General features: G+C 41.1%; 1 protein-coding gene across 1 annotated transcript in view; it reads left to right on the top strand.

Moving 5' to 3' along the window:
* The first annotated feature begins 4,579 nt into the window (after window positions 1-4,579).
* The window catches only part of slc6a11b (solute carrier family 6 member 11b), a 113,727-nt gene continuing 101,602 nt past the window's right edge, over window positions 4,580-16,704 (top strand). The window contains exons 1-3 of the mRNA XM_065004511.1: window positions 4,580-4,782; window positions 7,025-7,159; window positions 16,224-16,364. Coding sequence (XP_064860583.1) covers window positions 4,581-4,782; window positions 7,025-7,159; window positions 16,224-16,364 — 478 coding nt within the window. The 5' untranslated portion in view covers window position 4,580. The remainder of the gene's footprint in view (window positions 4,783-7,024; window positions 7,160-16,223; window positions 16,365-16,704) is intronic.

The following is a 16,704-nucleotide window of genomic DNA, read 5'->3' as shown; positions in this document are numbered from 1 at the left end:
GGGACCTCATGATTGACGACACAGCTCTATTTTATTTTATTTGAATGTCCGTTTATAAACTATATCATACCAATTTTGTAACAGGGCTTAAGTTGAGGTTCTTGTAGGTCATGGAGACCCCACATTGTAAATGTATGTCAGACAAATCTCTGGTGTAATTTCCTGTGATTGTAGTCGAAGACTCCCAGTCTCCCAGTGTCATCCTAAAGTGGTGGAACTCTACTCTAAATTTACTCTAACTCTACTCTACTCCAACTCTACTCTACTCTACCTTTACTCTACTCCAACTCTACTCTACTCTACTCTACCTTTACTCTACTCTAACTCTACTCTACTCCAACTCTACTCTACTCTACCTTTACTCTACTCTAACTCTACTCTACTCTAACTCTATTCTCCTCTAACTCTACTCTACTCCAACTCTACTCTACTCTACTCTAACTCTACTCTACTCCAACTCTACTCTACTCTACTCTAACTCTACTCTATTCTAACTCTACTATACCTCTACTCTAACTCTACTATAACTCTACTCTACTCTAACTCTAGTCTACTCTAACTCTACCTTTACTCTACTCTAACTCTACTCTACTCCAACTCTACTCTACTCTAACTCTACTCTACTCTAACTCTACTATAACTCTACTCTAACTCTACTATAACTCTACTCTACTCCAACTCTATTCTACTCTAACTCTACTCTACTCCAACTCTATTCTACTCTAACTCTACTCTTACTCTACTCTACTATAAATCTACTCTACTATAACTCTACTATAACTCTACGCTAACTCTACTCGACTCTACCTTTACTCTACTCTACTCTACTCTAAATCTACTATACTCTAACTCTACTATACTATAACTCTACTCTACTCTAACTCTACTATAAATCTACTCTACTATAACTCTACTATAACTCTACTCTAACTCTACTCGACTCTACCTTTACTCTACTCTAACTCTACTCTACTCTAACTCTACTCTACTCTAACTCTACTATACTCTACTCTACTATAACTCTACTCTACTCCAACTCTATTCTACTCTACTCTACTATAACTCTACTCTACTCTACTATAAACTCTACTATGCTCTACTCTACTATAACTCTACTCTACTCTACTATAACTCTACTCTAATCTACTATAACTCTACTCTAATCTACTATAACTCTACTCTACTCTACTATAACTCTACTCTACTATAACTCTACTATACTCTACTCTACGATAACTCTACTCTACGATAACTCTACTCTACTATAACTCTACTCTACTCTACTATAACTCTACTATAACTCTACTCTACTATAACTCTACTCTACTATAACTCTACTCTACTATAACTCTACGATAACTCTACTCTACTATAACTCTACTCTACTATAACTCTACTCTACTCTAACTCTACTCTACTATAACTCTACTCTACTCTAACTCTACTCTACTATAACTCTACTCTACTATAACTCTACTATAACTCTACTCTACTATAACTCTACTCTACTATAACTCTACTCTACTATAACTCTACTATAACTCTACTCTACGATAACTCTACTCTACTATAACTCTACTCTACTATAACTCTACTCTACTATAACTCTACTCTACTATAACTCGACTCTACTATAACTCTACTCTACTATAATGCTACTCTACTCTACTCTACTATAATTCCACTCTACTCTACTATAACTCTACTCTACTATAACTCTACTCTACGCTAACTCTACTCTACTATAACTCTACTCTACTATAACTCTACTCTACTCTACTCTAACTCTACTCTACTATAACTCTACTATAACTCTAACTCTACTATAACTCTACTATAACTCTACTCTACTATAACTCTACTCTACTATAACTCTACTCTACTCTAACTCTACTCTACGATAACTCTACTCTACTATAACTCTACTCTACTATAACTCTACTCTACTATAACTCTACTATAACTCTACTCTACTATAACTCTACTACAACTCTACTCTACTATAACTCTACTCTACTATAACTCTACTATAACTCTACTCTACTCTACTATACATCTACTCTACTCTAGTATAACTCTACTCTACTATAACTCTACTATAACTCTACTATAACTCTACTATAACTCTACTATAACTCTACTATAACTCTACTTTACTCTACTTAACTCTACTGCAACTCTACTCTACTATAACTCTACTCTACTATAACTCTACTCTACTATAACTCTACTCTACTATAACTCTACTCTACTATATAACTCTACTATAACTCTACTATAACTCTACTCTACTATAATTATACTCTACTATAACTCTACTCTACTACTAAAACTCTACTTTCTTTACTACTCTAATCTACTATAACTCCACTCTACTATAACTCTACTCTACTATAACTCTACTATAACTCTACTCTACTCTACTATACATCTACTCTACTCTACTATAACTCTACTCTACTATAACTCTACTATAACTCTACTATAACTCTACTATAACTCTACTATAACTCTACTTTACTCTACTTAACTCTACTGCAACTCTAATCTACTATAACTCCACTCTACTATAACTCTACTCTACTATAACTCTACTCTACTATAACTCTACTCTGCTATAACTCTACTCTACTATAACTTCTCTACTCTACTATAATTATACTCTACTATAACTCTACTCTACTATAACTCTACTAAAACTCTACTTTACTCTACTTTACTCTACTGCAACTCTAATCTACTATAACTCCACTCTACTATAACTCTACTCTACTATAACTCTACTCTACTATAACTCTTATCTACTATAACTCTACTATACTATAACTCTACTCTACTATAACTCTTCTCTACTATAACTCTACTCTACTCTACTATAACTCTAATATATGTACTCTAACTCTACTCTACTATAACTCTACTCTACTATAACTCTACTCTACTCTACTATAACTCTACTCTACTATAACTCTACTATATGTACTATAACTCTACTATAACTCTAACTCTACTCTACTATAACTCTACTCTACTATAACTCTACTCTAACTCTACTCTAACTCTACTCTACTATAACTCTACTATCCTCGGACTCTACTCTACTCTAACTCTACTCTACTATAACTCTACTATACTCTACTCTAGTATAACTCTACTCTACTATACCCTACTCTAGTATACCTATACTCTACTATACTCTACTCGAACACTACTCTAGCTGTACTCTTACTTTACTCTAACTCTTCTCTAGCTCTGCTCTACTGTAACTCTACTGTAACTCTACTCTTCTCTAACCGTACTCTACTCTACCTCTACTCTACTCTACTATACTCTACTCAAACACTACTCTAGCTGTAGTCTTACTTTACTCTAACTCTTCTCTAGCTCTGCTCTACTCTAACTGAACTCTACTCTAACTCTACTCTACTCTAACTCTACTCTATTCTACTCTAACTATACTCTTACTTTACTCTAACTCTTCTCTAACTCTACTCTACTCTACTCTACTCTAACTGTACTCTACTTTACATCTACTCTACTCTACTCTACTCTACCCTACTCTAACTGAACTCTACTCTAACTCTACTCTACTCTAACTGTATTCTACTTTACCTCTACCTCTATTCTACTCGTACTCTATTCTTCTCTCACTCAACTCTAACTCTACTCTAAATATACCTCTCACTCTCCGGTGTCATGCCAATTGTAAAACATCCCGAGACCATTCATGTGTGGGGTTGCTTCTCAGCCAAGGGAGTGGGCTCACTCACAATTTTGCCTAAGAACACAGCCGTGAATATAGAATAGTACCAACACATTCTCCGAGAGCAACTTCTTCCAACCATCCAGGAACAGTTTGGTGACCAACAATGCCTTTTCCAGCATGATGGAGCAACTTGCCATAAGGCAAAAGTGATAACTAAGTGGCTCGGGAAACAAAACATCACTATTTTGGGTCCATGGCCAGGAAACTCCCCAGACCTTAAACCCATTGAGAACTTGTGGTCAATCCTCAAGAGGCGGGTGGACAAATAAAACCCCACATATTCTGACAAACTCCCAAGCACTGATTATGCAAGAATGGGCTGCCATCAGTCAGGATGTGGCCCAGAAGTTAATTGACAGCATGCCAGGGCGGATTGCAGAGGTCTCGAAAAAGAAGGGGCAACGTCATGTAATTGTCAATAAAAGCCTTTGACACTTATGAAATGCTTGCAATTATACTTCAGTATTCCAAAGTAACATCTGACAAAAATATCGAAAGACACTGAAGCAGCAAACTTTGTGGAAATTAATATTTGTGTGATTCTCAAAATTATTTTGGCCATGACTCTACTCTACTCTACTCTACATTAACTCTAACTCTACTCTACTCTACACTACCCTACTCCAACTCTACTCTACTCTAATTCTACTCTACTCTAACTCTACTCTCCTTTACTCTACTATGTCCCCGGCCGCCTCTCTCAGCTGCCTCATCATAAACATGCTTCAAAATCAAAATATCACTGTATAGCCTTAAACCTTCTAATTGAAGGAGTGTAAAATCGATTCGTTTCATTTCAGGCTGTTGCAACGCCATGACAGGCGAGAAGAAAGTCTCAGTAATCAATGGCAAACCAGAGGACGCCGTGGACTTCGAGTCAGCCAACGACAAGAAGCCGGTCAACGAGAGGGGCCACTGGAACAACAAGATTGAGTTTGTCCTGTCGGTGGCCGGAGAGATCATAGGGCTGGGAAACGTGTGGCGTTTCCCCTACCTGTGTTACAAGAATGGAGGAGGTAAGATATTCTACTGTATTATAGAACATTCGGAGGTTAGCCCTGACTGGGACTGGAACCTGGGACTGGAACCTGGGACTGGAACCTGGGTCCAGCGACTAACTACCCAACATCTAAGCCATTACATGACTGTTCCTTTACCTGTGCTATAAGACTGGAGGAGGTAAGACATTCTACTGTATTATAGCAAATTCTGACTGGGACTGGAACCTGGGTCCAGCGACTATCAACCCAACATCTAAGCCATTACGTGACTGTTACCTTACTTGTGTTATAAGACTGGAGTAGGTAAGACATTGATTCAAACATGTTGTAGGTCATTAGTGGGGGGGGTTACACCGTAGCTGTTCTTCCAAGAGATCATAGGATTGTTATAACAACAGATGAGGTCAGATGTTCCCCGACCTCTGTTATAACAACAGAGGAGGTCAGATATTCCCCGACCTCTGTTATAACAACAGAGGAGGTCAGATATTCCCCGACCTCTGTTATAACAACAGATGAGGTCAGATATTCCCCGACCTCTGTTATAACAACAGAGGAGGTCAGATATTCCCTCTACCTCTGTTATAACAACAGATGAGGTGAGATATTCCCCCCACCTCTGTTATAACAACAGAGGAGGTCAGATGTTCCCCGACCTCTGTTATAACAACAGATGAGGTCAGATATTCCCCCCACCTCTGTTATAACAACAGAGGAGGTCAGATGTTCCCCGACCTCTGTTATAACAACAGAGGAGGTCAGATATTCCCCGATCTCTGTTATAACAACAGAGGAGGTCAGATATTCCCCCCACCTCTGTTATAACAACAGAGGAGGTCAGATGTTCCCCGACCTCTGTTATAACAACAGAGGAGGTCAGATATTCCCCGATCTCTGTTATAACAACAGAGGAGGTCAGATATTCCCCGACCTCTGTTATAACAACAGAGGAGGTCAGATATTCCCCCTACCTCTGTTATAACAACAGAGGAGGTCAGATATTTCCCTACCTCTGTTATAACAACAGAGGAGGTCAGATATTTCCCTACCTCTGTTATAACAACAGAGGAGGTCAGATATTTAATTGTGTTGATGCAACTTCCAAGAGATTTAAACCTGTGTTGTAACAATGACATTGTAGCGAATTTGTACGTTAATCTGGTGGTTAATATGTGAACAAGCATTTCCCTACACCCTCAATAACATCTGCTAAACTGTACGTGACCAATAACATCTGCTAACCATGTGACCAATAACATCTGCTAACCATGTGACCAATAACATCTGCTAACCATGTGACCAATAACATCTGCTAACCATGTGACCAATAACATCTGCTAACCATGTGACCAATAACATCTGCTAACCATGTGACCAATAACATCTGCTAACCATGTGACCAATAAACATTTGATTTGATTTGGACACCACTAGTCCTTCTTTATTCAAGAAAGATCCCCTCCCAATCTGTCTCTTTTGAGTACTGTAAAAAACAGGATCTTCTAGGACTTTCAATATTATAATCTTCATTCAAAATGGCTTTTTTTTTCTTACTCCAAGGACTTGGGCTTTTCCGTGTCCGGGAAACTGGGCCCCATAATGTATAATTATTAAGAACCGTTCTTTTAACACTAGTTAATGTGTGTGTGTGTGTCTGTGTCTGTCTGTGTGTGTGTGTGTGTGTGTGTGTGTGTGTGTGTGTGTGTGTGTGTGTGTGTGTGTGTGTGTGTCTGTGTGTGTGTCTGTGTCTGTGTCTGTGTGTGTGTGTGTGTCTGTGTGTGTGTGTGTGTGTGTCTGTGTGTCTGTGTGTGTGTGTGTGTGTGTGTGTCTGTGTGTCTGTGTGTGTGTGTGTGTGTCTGTGTGTGTGTGTGTCTGTGTCTGTGTCTGTGTGTGTGTCTGTGTCTGTGTGTGTGTGTGTGTGTGTGTGTCTGTGTGTGTGTCTGTGTCTGTGTGTGTGTGTGTGTGTGTGTGTGTGTGTGTGTGTGTGTGTGTGTGTGTGTGTGTGTCTGTGTCTGTGTGTCTGTGTCTGTGTGTGTGTGTCTGTGTGTGTGTCTGTGTGTGTGTGTGTGTGTCTGTGTGTCTGTGTGTGTGTGTGTGTCTGTGTGTGTGTGTGTGTGTCTGTGTATGTGTGTGTGTGTGTGTCTGTGTCTGTGTGTGTGTCTGTGTGTGTGTCTGTCTGTGTGTTTGTGTGTGTGTGTGTGTGTGTGTGTGTGTGTGTGTGTGTGTGTGTGTGTGTGTGTGTGTGTGTGTTTTCCAGGGGCGTTCTTCGTACCATATATAATCTTCTTTATATGTTGTGGCATCCCGGTGTTCTTCCTGGAGACAGCTCTGGGACAGTTCACCAGCGAAGGAGGCATCACATGTTGGAGGAAATGCTGCCCGCTCTTTGAAGGTAATAATGCCTTTATTTATTTTATTTTTCTTCTCGATTACAAAATAAATAAATAAATAATGTCATTAATGTCATTAAATAATTATATTTTGGTTATATTATTAACACTAAAGTCAACTATTGTGGTTTATATTCCCTTCATAATGATAATAAAAACGAAATAAACAATCACCCTCTCGATTACACTCACAGTTGGGTATTAGTTAAGTACTTATCCTGTCCTGGTGATTGTGCTGTACATGTTTATTTATCTTATGACCTTATGTCTTTAATTCAAGTAATGGTTGAAGTTATTTATCCAACGTAGTGAGAAAGGAAGTCAAATATTGTTTTATATTCATCTTTATGTAAATACTCTCCATCCCACGCCGGTTTATTCTCTCTGTGTTTTTTCCTTCCGATGAATTTCCATACCTGTATGTTCTGTGTGTTCTGTATGTTCTGTATGTTCTGTATGTTCTGTGTGTTCTGTATGTTCTGTATGTTCTGTATGTTCTGTGTGTTCTGTATGTTCTGTAGGTTCTGTGTGTTCTGTATGTTCTGTATGTTCTGTATGTTCTGTGTGTTCTGTATGTTCTGTATGTTCTGTATGTTCTGTATGTTCTGTGTGTTCTGTATGTTCTGTAGGTTCTGTGTGTTCTGTGTGTTCTGTATGTTCTGTAGGTTCTGTGTGTTCTGTGTGTTCTGTATGTTCTGTGTGTCTGTAGGTTCTGTGTGTTCTGTATGTTCTGTAGGTTCTGTGTGTTCTGTGTGTTCTGTATGTTCTGTGTGTCTGTAGGTTCTGTGTGTTCTGTAGGTTCTGTATGTTCTGTAGGTTCTGTGTGTTCTGTATGTTCTGTGTGTCTGTGTTTGTTTAAACCTTCCTGAGTATTTTCTCTCTCTCTGTCCCGCTGAACAGCTCATAGACTCCTATCTCCTGTTTCTGTAGTGAGGCAGCTTGATGTACCAGGACACCCCCTGGACAGGACACTAGTCTGTCTCCTGTTTCTGTAGTGAGACAGCTTGATGTACCAGGACACCCCCTGGACAGGACACTAGTCTATCTCCTGTTTCTGTAGGGAGGCAGCTTGATGTACCAGGACACCCCCTGGACAGGACACTAGTCTGTGTCCTGTTTCTGTAGTGAGACAGCTTGATGTACCAGGACACCCCCTGGACAGGACACTAGTCTGTGTCCTGTTTCTGTAGTGAGACAGCTTGATGTACCAGGACACCCCCTGGACAGGACACTAGTCTATCTCCTGTTTCTGTAGTGAGACAGCTTGATGTACCAGGACACCCCCTGGACAGGACACTAGTCTATCTCCTGTTTCTGTAGTGAGGCAGCTTGATGTACCAGTACACCCCCTGACAGGACACTAGTCTATCTCCTGTTTCTGTAGGGAGGCAGCTTGATGTACCAGGACACCCCCTGGACAGGACACTAGTCTGTGTCCTGTTTCTGTAGTGAGACAGCTTGATGTACCAGGACACCCCCTGGACAGGACACTAGTCTATCTCCTGTTTCTGTAGTGAGACAGCTTGATGTACCAGGACACCCCCTGGACAGGACACTAGTCTATCTCCTGTTTCTGTAGTGAGGCAGCTTGATGTACCAGTACACCCCCTGACAGGACACTAGTCTATCTCCTGTTTCTGTAGGGAGGCAGCTTGATGTACAGTGCCTTCAGAAAGTGTTACAGCCTGAATTCAAAATAGATGTTCCTCTCTCACCCATCTACACATAATATTATGTACAGGCTTCCTTCTTTTCACTCTCTCATTTAGGTTAATATCGTGGAGTAACTACAACGTTATTGATCCGTCCTCAGTTTTCTCCTATCAGAACCATTCAACTGTGTAACTGTTTTAAAAATCACCCTTGGCCTCATGGTGAGATCCCTCAGCGGTTTCCTTCCTCTCCGGCAACTGAGTTAGGAAGGACGACTGTGTCTTTGTAGGGACTGGGTGTATTGATACACCATCCAAAGCCTAATATATAATTTAACCATGCGGACATTCTAGCCATAAGGTCATTGGTCTGTCTGTTTCATGCCTGTGTAATCTCTCTGTCTGTTTCATGCCTGTGTAATCTCTCTGTCTGTTTCATGCCTGTGTAATCTCTCTGTCTGTTTCATGCATATGTAATCTCTCTGTCTGTTCCATGCCTGTGTAATCTCTCTGTCTGTTTCATGCCTGTGTAATCTCTCTGTCTGTTTCATGCCTGTGTAATCTCTCTGTCTGTTTCATGCCTGTGTAATCTCTCTGTCTGTTTCATGCCTGTGTAATCTCTCTGTCTGTTGCATGCCTGTGTAATCTCTCTGTTTGTTAATGCCTGTGTAATCTCTCTGTCTGTTTCATGCCTGTGTAACCTCTCTGTCTGTTTCATGCCTGTGTAATCTCTCTGTCTGTTTCATGCCTGTGTAATCTCTCTGTCTGTTGCATGCCTGTGTAATCTCTCTGTACGTCCATGCCTGTGTAATCTCCCTGTTTATTCATGCCTGTGTAATCTCTCTGTCTGTTTCATGCCTGTGTAATCTCTCTGTCTGTTTCATGCCTGTGTAATCTCTCTGTCTGTTTCATGCCTGTGTAATCTCTTTGTCTGTTTCATGCCTGTGTAATCTCTCTGTCTGTTTCATGCCTGTGTAATCTCTTGTCTGTTTCATGCCTGTGTAATCTCTCTGTTTGTTCATGCCTGTGTAATCTCTCTGTCTGTTTCATGCCTGTGTAATCTCTCTGTCTGTTTCATGCCTGTGTAATCTCTCTGTCTGTTTCATGCCTGTGTAATCTCTCTGTCTGTTTCATGCTTGTGTAATCTCTCTGTCTGTTTCATGCCTGTGTAATCTCTCTGTCTGTTTCATTGCCTGTGTAATCTTTCTGTCTGTTTCATGCCTGTGTAATCTCTCTGTCTGTTTCATGCCTGTGTAATCTCTCTGTCTGTTTCATGCCTGTGTAATCTCTCTGTCTGTTTCATGCCTGTGTAATCTCTCTGTCTGTTTCATGCCTGTGTAATCTCTCTGTCTGTTCCATGCCTGTGTAATCTCTCTGTCTGTTTCATGCCTGTGTAATCTCTTTGTCTGTTTCATGCCTGTGTAATCTCCCTGTCTGTTTCATGCCTGTGTAATCTCTCTGTTTGTTCATGCCTGTGTAATCTCTCTGTCTGTTTCATGCCTGTGTAATCTCTCTGTCTGTTTCATGCCTGTGTAATCTCTCTGTCTGTTTCATGCCTGTGTAATCTCTCTGTCTGTTTCATGCCTGTGTAATCTCTCTGTCTGTTTCATGCCTGTGTAATCTCTCTGTCTGTTTCATGCCTGTGTAATCTCTCTGTCTGTTTCATGCCTGTGTAATCTCTTTGTCTGTTTCATGCCTGTGTAATCTCTCTGTCTGTTTCATGCCTGTGTAATCTCTCTGTCTGTTTCATGCCTGTGTAATCTCTCTGTTTGTCCATGCCTGTGTAATCTCTCTGTTTGTTCATGCATATGTCATCTCTCTGTCTGTTTCATGCCTGTGTAATCTCTCTGTCTGTTTGATGCCTGTGTAATCTCTCTGTCTGTTTCATGCCTGTGTAATCTCTCTGTCTGTTTTATGCCTGTGTAATCTCTCTGTACGTCCGTGCCTGTGTAATCTCTCTGTCTGTTTCATGCCTGTGTAATCTCTCTGTCTGTTTCATGCCTGTGTAATCTCTCTGTCTGTTTCATGCCTGTGTAATCTCTCTGTCTGTTTCATGCCTGTGTAATCTCTCTGTCTGTTTCATGCCTGTGTAATCTCTCTGTCTGTTTCATGCCTGTGTAATCTCTCTGTCTGTTTCATGCCTGTGTAATCTCTCTGTCTGTTTCATGCCTGTGTAATCTCTCTGTCTGTTTCATGCCTGTGTAATCTCTCTGTCTGTTTCATGCCTGTGTAATCTCTCTGTCTGTTTCATGCCTGTGTAATCTCTCTGTCTGTTTCATGCCTGTGTAATCTCTCTGTCTGTTTCATGCCTGTGTAATCTCTCTGTCTGTTTCATGCCTGTGTAATCTCTCTGTCTGTTTCATGCCTGTGTAATCTCTCTGTCTGTTTCATGCCTGTGTAATCTCTCTGTCTGTTTCATGCCTGTGTAATCTCTCTGTCTGTTTCATGCCTGTGTAATCTCTCTGTCTGTTTCATGCCTGTGTAATCTCTCTGTCTGTTTCATGCCTGTGTAATCTCTCTGTCTGTTTCATGCCTGTGTAATCTCTCTGTCTGTTTCATGCCTGTGTAATCTCTCTGTCTGTTTCATGCCTGTGTAATCTCTCTGTCTGTTTCATGCCTGTGTAATCTCTCTGTCTGTTTCATGCCTGTGTAATCTCTCTGTCTGTTTCATGCCTGTGTAATCTCTCTGTCTGTTTCATGCCTGTGTAATCTCTCTGTCTGTTTCATGCATGTGTAATCTCTCTCTGTCTGTTTCATGCCTGTGTAATCTCTCTGTCTGTTTCATGCCTGTGTAATCTCTTTGTCTGTTTCATGCCTGTGTAATCTCTCTGTCTGTTTCATGCCTGTGTAATCTCTCTGTCTGTTTCATGCCTGTGTAATCTCTCTGTCTGTTTCATGCCTGTGTAATCTCTCTGTCTGTTTCATGCCTGTGTAATCTCTCTGTCTGTTTCATGCCTGTGTAATCTCTCTGTTTCATGCCTGTGTAATCTCTCTGTTTGTTTCATGCCTGTCTGTCATCTCTCTGTCTGTTTCATGCCTGTGTAATCTCTCTGTCTGTTTCATGCCTGTGTAATCTCTCTGTCTGTTTCATGCCTGTGTAATCTCTCTGTCTGTTTCATGCCTGTGTAATCTCTCTGTCTGTTTCATGCCTGTGTAATCTCTCTGTCTGTTTCATGCCTGTGTAATCTCTCTGTCTGTTTCATGCCTGTGTAATCTCTCTGTCTGTTTCATGCCTGTGTAATCTCTCTGTCTGTTTCATGCCTGTGTAATCTCTCTGTCTGTTTCATGCCTGTGTAATCTCTCTGTCTGTTTCATGCCTGTGTAATCTCTCTGTCTGTTTCATGCCTGTGTAATCTCTCTGTCTGTTTCATGCCTGTGTAATCTCTCTGTCTGTTTCATGCCTGTGTAATCTCTCTGTCTGTTTCATGCCTGTGTAATCTCTCTGTCTGTTTCATGCCTGTGTAATCTCTCTGTCTGTTTCATGCCTGTGTAATCTCTGTCTGTCTGTAATTTCATGCCTGTGTAATCTCTCTGTCTGTTTCATGCCTGTGTAATCTCTCTGTCTGTTTCATGCCTGTGTAATCTCTCTGTCTGTTTCATGCCTGTGTAATCTCTCTGTCTGTTTCATGCCTGTGTAATCTCTCTGTCTGTTTCATGCCTGTGTAATCTCTCTGTCTGTTTCATGCCTGTGTAATCTCTCTGTCTGTTTCATGCCTGTGTAATCTCTCTGTCTGTTTCATGCCTGTGTAATCTCTCTGTCTGTTTCATGCCTGTGTAATCTCTCTGTCTGTTTCATGCCTGTGTAATCTCTCTGTCTGTTTCATGCCTGTGTAATCTCTCTGTCTGTTTCATGCCTGTGTAATCTCTTTGTCTGTTTCATGCCTGTGTAATCTCTCTGTCTGTTTCATGCCTGTGTAATCTCTCTGTCTGTTTCATGCCTGTGTAATCTCTCTGTCTGTTTCATGCCTGTGTAATCTCTCTGTCTGTTTCATGCCTGTGTAATCTCTCTGTCTGTTTCATGCCTGTGTAATCTCTCTGTCTGTTTCATGCCTGTGTAATCTCTCTGTCTGTTTCATGCCTGTGTAATCTCTCTGTCTGTTTCATGCCTGTGTAATCTCTCTCTGTCTGTTTCATGCCTGTGTAATCTCTCTGTCTGTTTCATGCCTGTGTAATCTCTCTGTCTGTTTCATGCCTGTGTAATCTCTCTGTCTGTTTCATGCCTGTGTAATCTCTCTGTCTGTTTCATGCCTGTGTAATCTATCTGTCTGTTTCATGCCTGTGTAATCTCTCTGTCTGTTTCATGCCTGTGTAATCTCTCTGTCTGTTTCATTGCCTGTGTAATCTCTCTGTCTGTTTCATGCCTGTGTAATCTCTCTGTCTGTTTCATGCCTGTGTAATCTCTCTGTCTGCCTGTGTAATCTCTGTCTGTTTCATGCCTGTGTAATCTCTCTGTCTGTTTCATGCCTGTGTAATCTCTCTGTCTGTTTCATGCCTGTGTAATCTCTCTGTCTGTTTCATGCCTGTGTAATCTCTCTGTCTGTTTCATGCCTGTGTAATCTCTCTGTCTGTTTCATGCCTGTGTAATCTCTCTGTCTGTTTCATGCATGTGTAATCTCTCTGTCTGTTTCATGCCTGTGTAATCTCTCTGTCTGTTTCATGCCTGTGTAATCTCTCTGTCTGTCCATGCCTGTGTAATCTCTGTGTCTCTCTCTGTCTGTTTCATGCCTGTGTAATCTCTCTGTCTGTTTCATGCCTGTGTAATCTCTCTGTCTGTTTCATGCCTGTGTAATCTCTCTGTCTGTTTCATGCCTGTGTAATCTCTCTGTCTGTTTCATGCCTGTGTAATCTCTCTGTCTGTTTCATGCCTGTGTAATCTCTCTGTCTGTTTCATGCCTGTGTAATCTCTCTGTCTGTCATGCCTGTGTAATCTCTCTGTCTGTTTCATGCCTGTGTAATCTCTCTGTTTGTTTCATGCCTGTGTAATCTCTCTGTCTGTTTCATGCCTGTGTAATCTCTCTGTCTGTTTCATGCCTGTGTAATCTCTCTGTCTGTTTCATGCCTGTGTAATCTCTCTGTCTGTTTCATGCCTGTGTAATCTCTCTGTCTGTTTCATGCCTGTGTAATCTCTCTGTCTGTTTCATGCCTGTGTAATCTCTCTGTCTGTTTCATGCCTGTGTAATCTCTCTGTCTGTTTCATGCCTGTGTAATCTCTCTGTCTGTTTCATGCCTGTGTAATCTCTCTGTCTGTTTCATGCCTGTGTAATCTCTCTGTCTGTTTCATGCCTGTGTAATCTCTCTGTCTGTTTCATGCCTGTGTAATCTCTCTGTCTGTTTCATGCCTGTGTAATCTCTCTGTCTGTTTCATGCCTGTGTAATCTCTCTGTCTGTTTCATGCCTGTGTAATCTCTCTGTCTGTTTCATGCCTGTGTAATCTCTGTCTCTCTGTCTGTTTCATGCCTGTGTAATCTCTCTGTCTGTCTGTTTCATGCCTGTGTAATCTCTCTGTCTGTTTTATGCCTGTGTAATCTCTCTGTACGTCCATGCCTGTGTAATCTCTCTGTCTGTTTCATGCCTGTGTAATCTCTCTGTCTGTTTCATGCCTGTGTAATCTCTCTGTCTGTTTCATGCCTGTGTAATCTCTCTGTCTGTTTCATGCCTGTGTAATCTCTCTGTCTGTTTCATGCCTGTGTAATCTCTCTGTCTGTTTCATGCCTGTGTAATCTCTCTGTCTGTTTCATGCCTGTGTAATCTCTCTGTCTGTTTCATTGCCTGTGTAATCTCTCTGTCTGTTTCATGCCTGTGTAATCTCTCTGTCTGTTTCATGCCTGTGTAATCTCTCTGTCTGTTTCATGCCTGTGTAATCTCTCTGTCTGTTTCATGCCTGTGTAATCTCTCTGTCTGTTTCATGCCTGTGTAATCTCTCTGTCTGTTTCATGCCTGTGTAATCTCTCTGTCTGTTTGATGCCTGTGTAATCTCTCTGTCTGTTTCATGCCTGTGTAATCTCTCTGTCTGTTTTATGCCTGTGTAATCTCTCTGTACGTCCGTGCCTGTGTAATCTCTCTGTCTGTTTCATGCCTGTGTAATCTCTCTGTCTGTTTCATGCCTGTGTAATCTCCCTGTCTGTTTCATGCCTGTGTAATCTCCCTGTCTGTTTCATGCCTGTGTAATCTCCCTGTCTGTTTCATGCCTGTGTAATCTATCTGTCTGTTTCATGCCTGTGTAATCTCTCTGTCTGTTTCATGCCTGTGTAATCTCTCTGTCTGTTTCATTGCCTGTGTAATCTCTCTGTCTGTTTCATGCCTGTGTAATCTCTCTGTCTGTTTCATGCCTGTGTAATCTCTCTGTCTGTCTCTGTCTGTTTCATGCCTGTGTAATCTCTCTGTCTGTTTCATGCCTGTGTAATCTCTCTGTCTGTTTCATGCCTGTGTAATCTCTCCGTCTGTTTCATGCCTGTGTAATCTCTCTGTCTGTTTGATGCCTGTGTAATCTCTCTGTCTGTTTCATGCCTGTGTAATCTCTCTGTCTGTTTTATGCCTGTGTAATCTCTCTGTACGTCCGTGCCTGTGTAATCTCTCTGTCTGTTTCATGCCTGTGTAATCTCTCTGTCTGTTTCATGCCTGTGTAATCTCTCTGTCTGTTTCATGCCTGTGTAATCTCTCTGTCTGTTTCATGCCTGTGTAATCTCCCTGTCTGTTTCATGCCTGTGTAATCTATCTGTCTGTTTCATGCCTGTGTAATCTCTCTGTCTGTTTCATGCCTGTGTAATCTCTCTGTCTGTTTCATTGCCTGTGTAATCTCTCTGTCTGTTTCATGCCTGTGTAATCTCTCTGTCTGTCTCTGTCTGTTTCATGCCTGTGTAATCTCTCTGTCTGTTTCATGCCTGTGTAATCTCTCTGTCTGTTTCATGCCTGTGTAATCTCTCTGTCTGTTTCATGCCTGTGTAATCTATCTGTCTGTTTCATGCCTGTGTAATCTCTCTGTCTGTTTCATGCCTGTGTAATCTCTCTGTCTGTTTCATGCCTGTGTAATCTCTCTGTCTGTTTCATGCCTGTGTAATCTCTCTGTCTGTTTCATGCCTGTGTAATCTCTCTGTCTGTTTCATGCCTGTGTAATCTCTCTGTACGTCCATGCCTGTGTAATCTCTCTGTCTGTTCCATGCCTGTGTAATCTCTCTGTCTGTTTATTGCCTGTGTAATCTCTCTGTCTGTTTCATGCCTGTGTAATCTCTCTGTCTGTTTAATGCCTGTGTAATCTCTCTGTCTGTTTCATGCCTGTGTAATCTCTCTGTACGTCCATGCCTGTGTAATCTCTCTGTCTGTTTCATTGCCTGTGTAATCTCTCTGTCTGTTTCATTGCCTGTGTAATCTCTCTGTCTGTTTCATTGCCTGTGTAATCTCTCTGTCTGTTCTACAGGTATTGGCTATGCAACCCAGGTGATCGTGGCCCATTTGAATGTGTATTATGTGGTTATCCTGTCCTGGGCTATCTTCTACCTGTTCAACTGCTTCACCACGGAGCTACCCTGGGCCTCGTGTGATCACTACTGGAACACAGGTGAGAACACACCTGTTCCGGTGAGACCCATAAATCCATCCTGCTTCACCTGGGTCCTACTTATAAAAAATAAAATAAAAACATTTATTCTATTCTATTCTAGTCTAGTCTATTCTATTCTAGTGTATTCTATTCTATTCTAGTCTAATCTATTCTATTCTAGTGTATTATATTCTATTCTATTCTAGTCTAGTCTGACCATCTACCTCCATGTTGTTCAATACTGAATATGTTCCCTGTCTGTTTCCTAGTAGAGATCTGTGATATGTTCCCTGTCTGTTTCCTAGTAGAGAACTGTGATATGTTCTCTGTCTGTTTCCTAGTAGAGAACTGTGATATG

Source organism: Oncorhynchus nerka, linkage group LG2 (genome assembly GCF_034236695.1).
Source record: "Oncorhynchus nerka isolate Pitt River linkage group LG2, Oner_Uvic_2.0, whole genome shotgun sequence".
Classification (NCBI taxonomy): domain Eukaryota; kingdom Metazoa; phylum Chordata; class Actinopteri; order Salmoniformes; family Salmonidae; genus Oncorhynchus; species Oncorhynchus nerka.
Note: the sequence above shows the minus strand (reverse complement) of the source record. Positions and strands in the feature narration are given on the sequence as shown.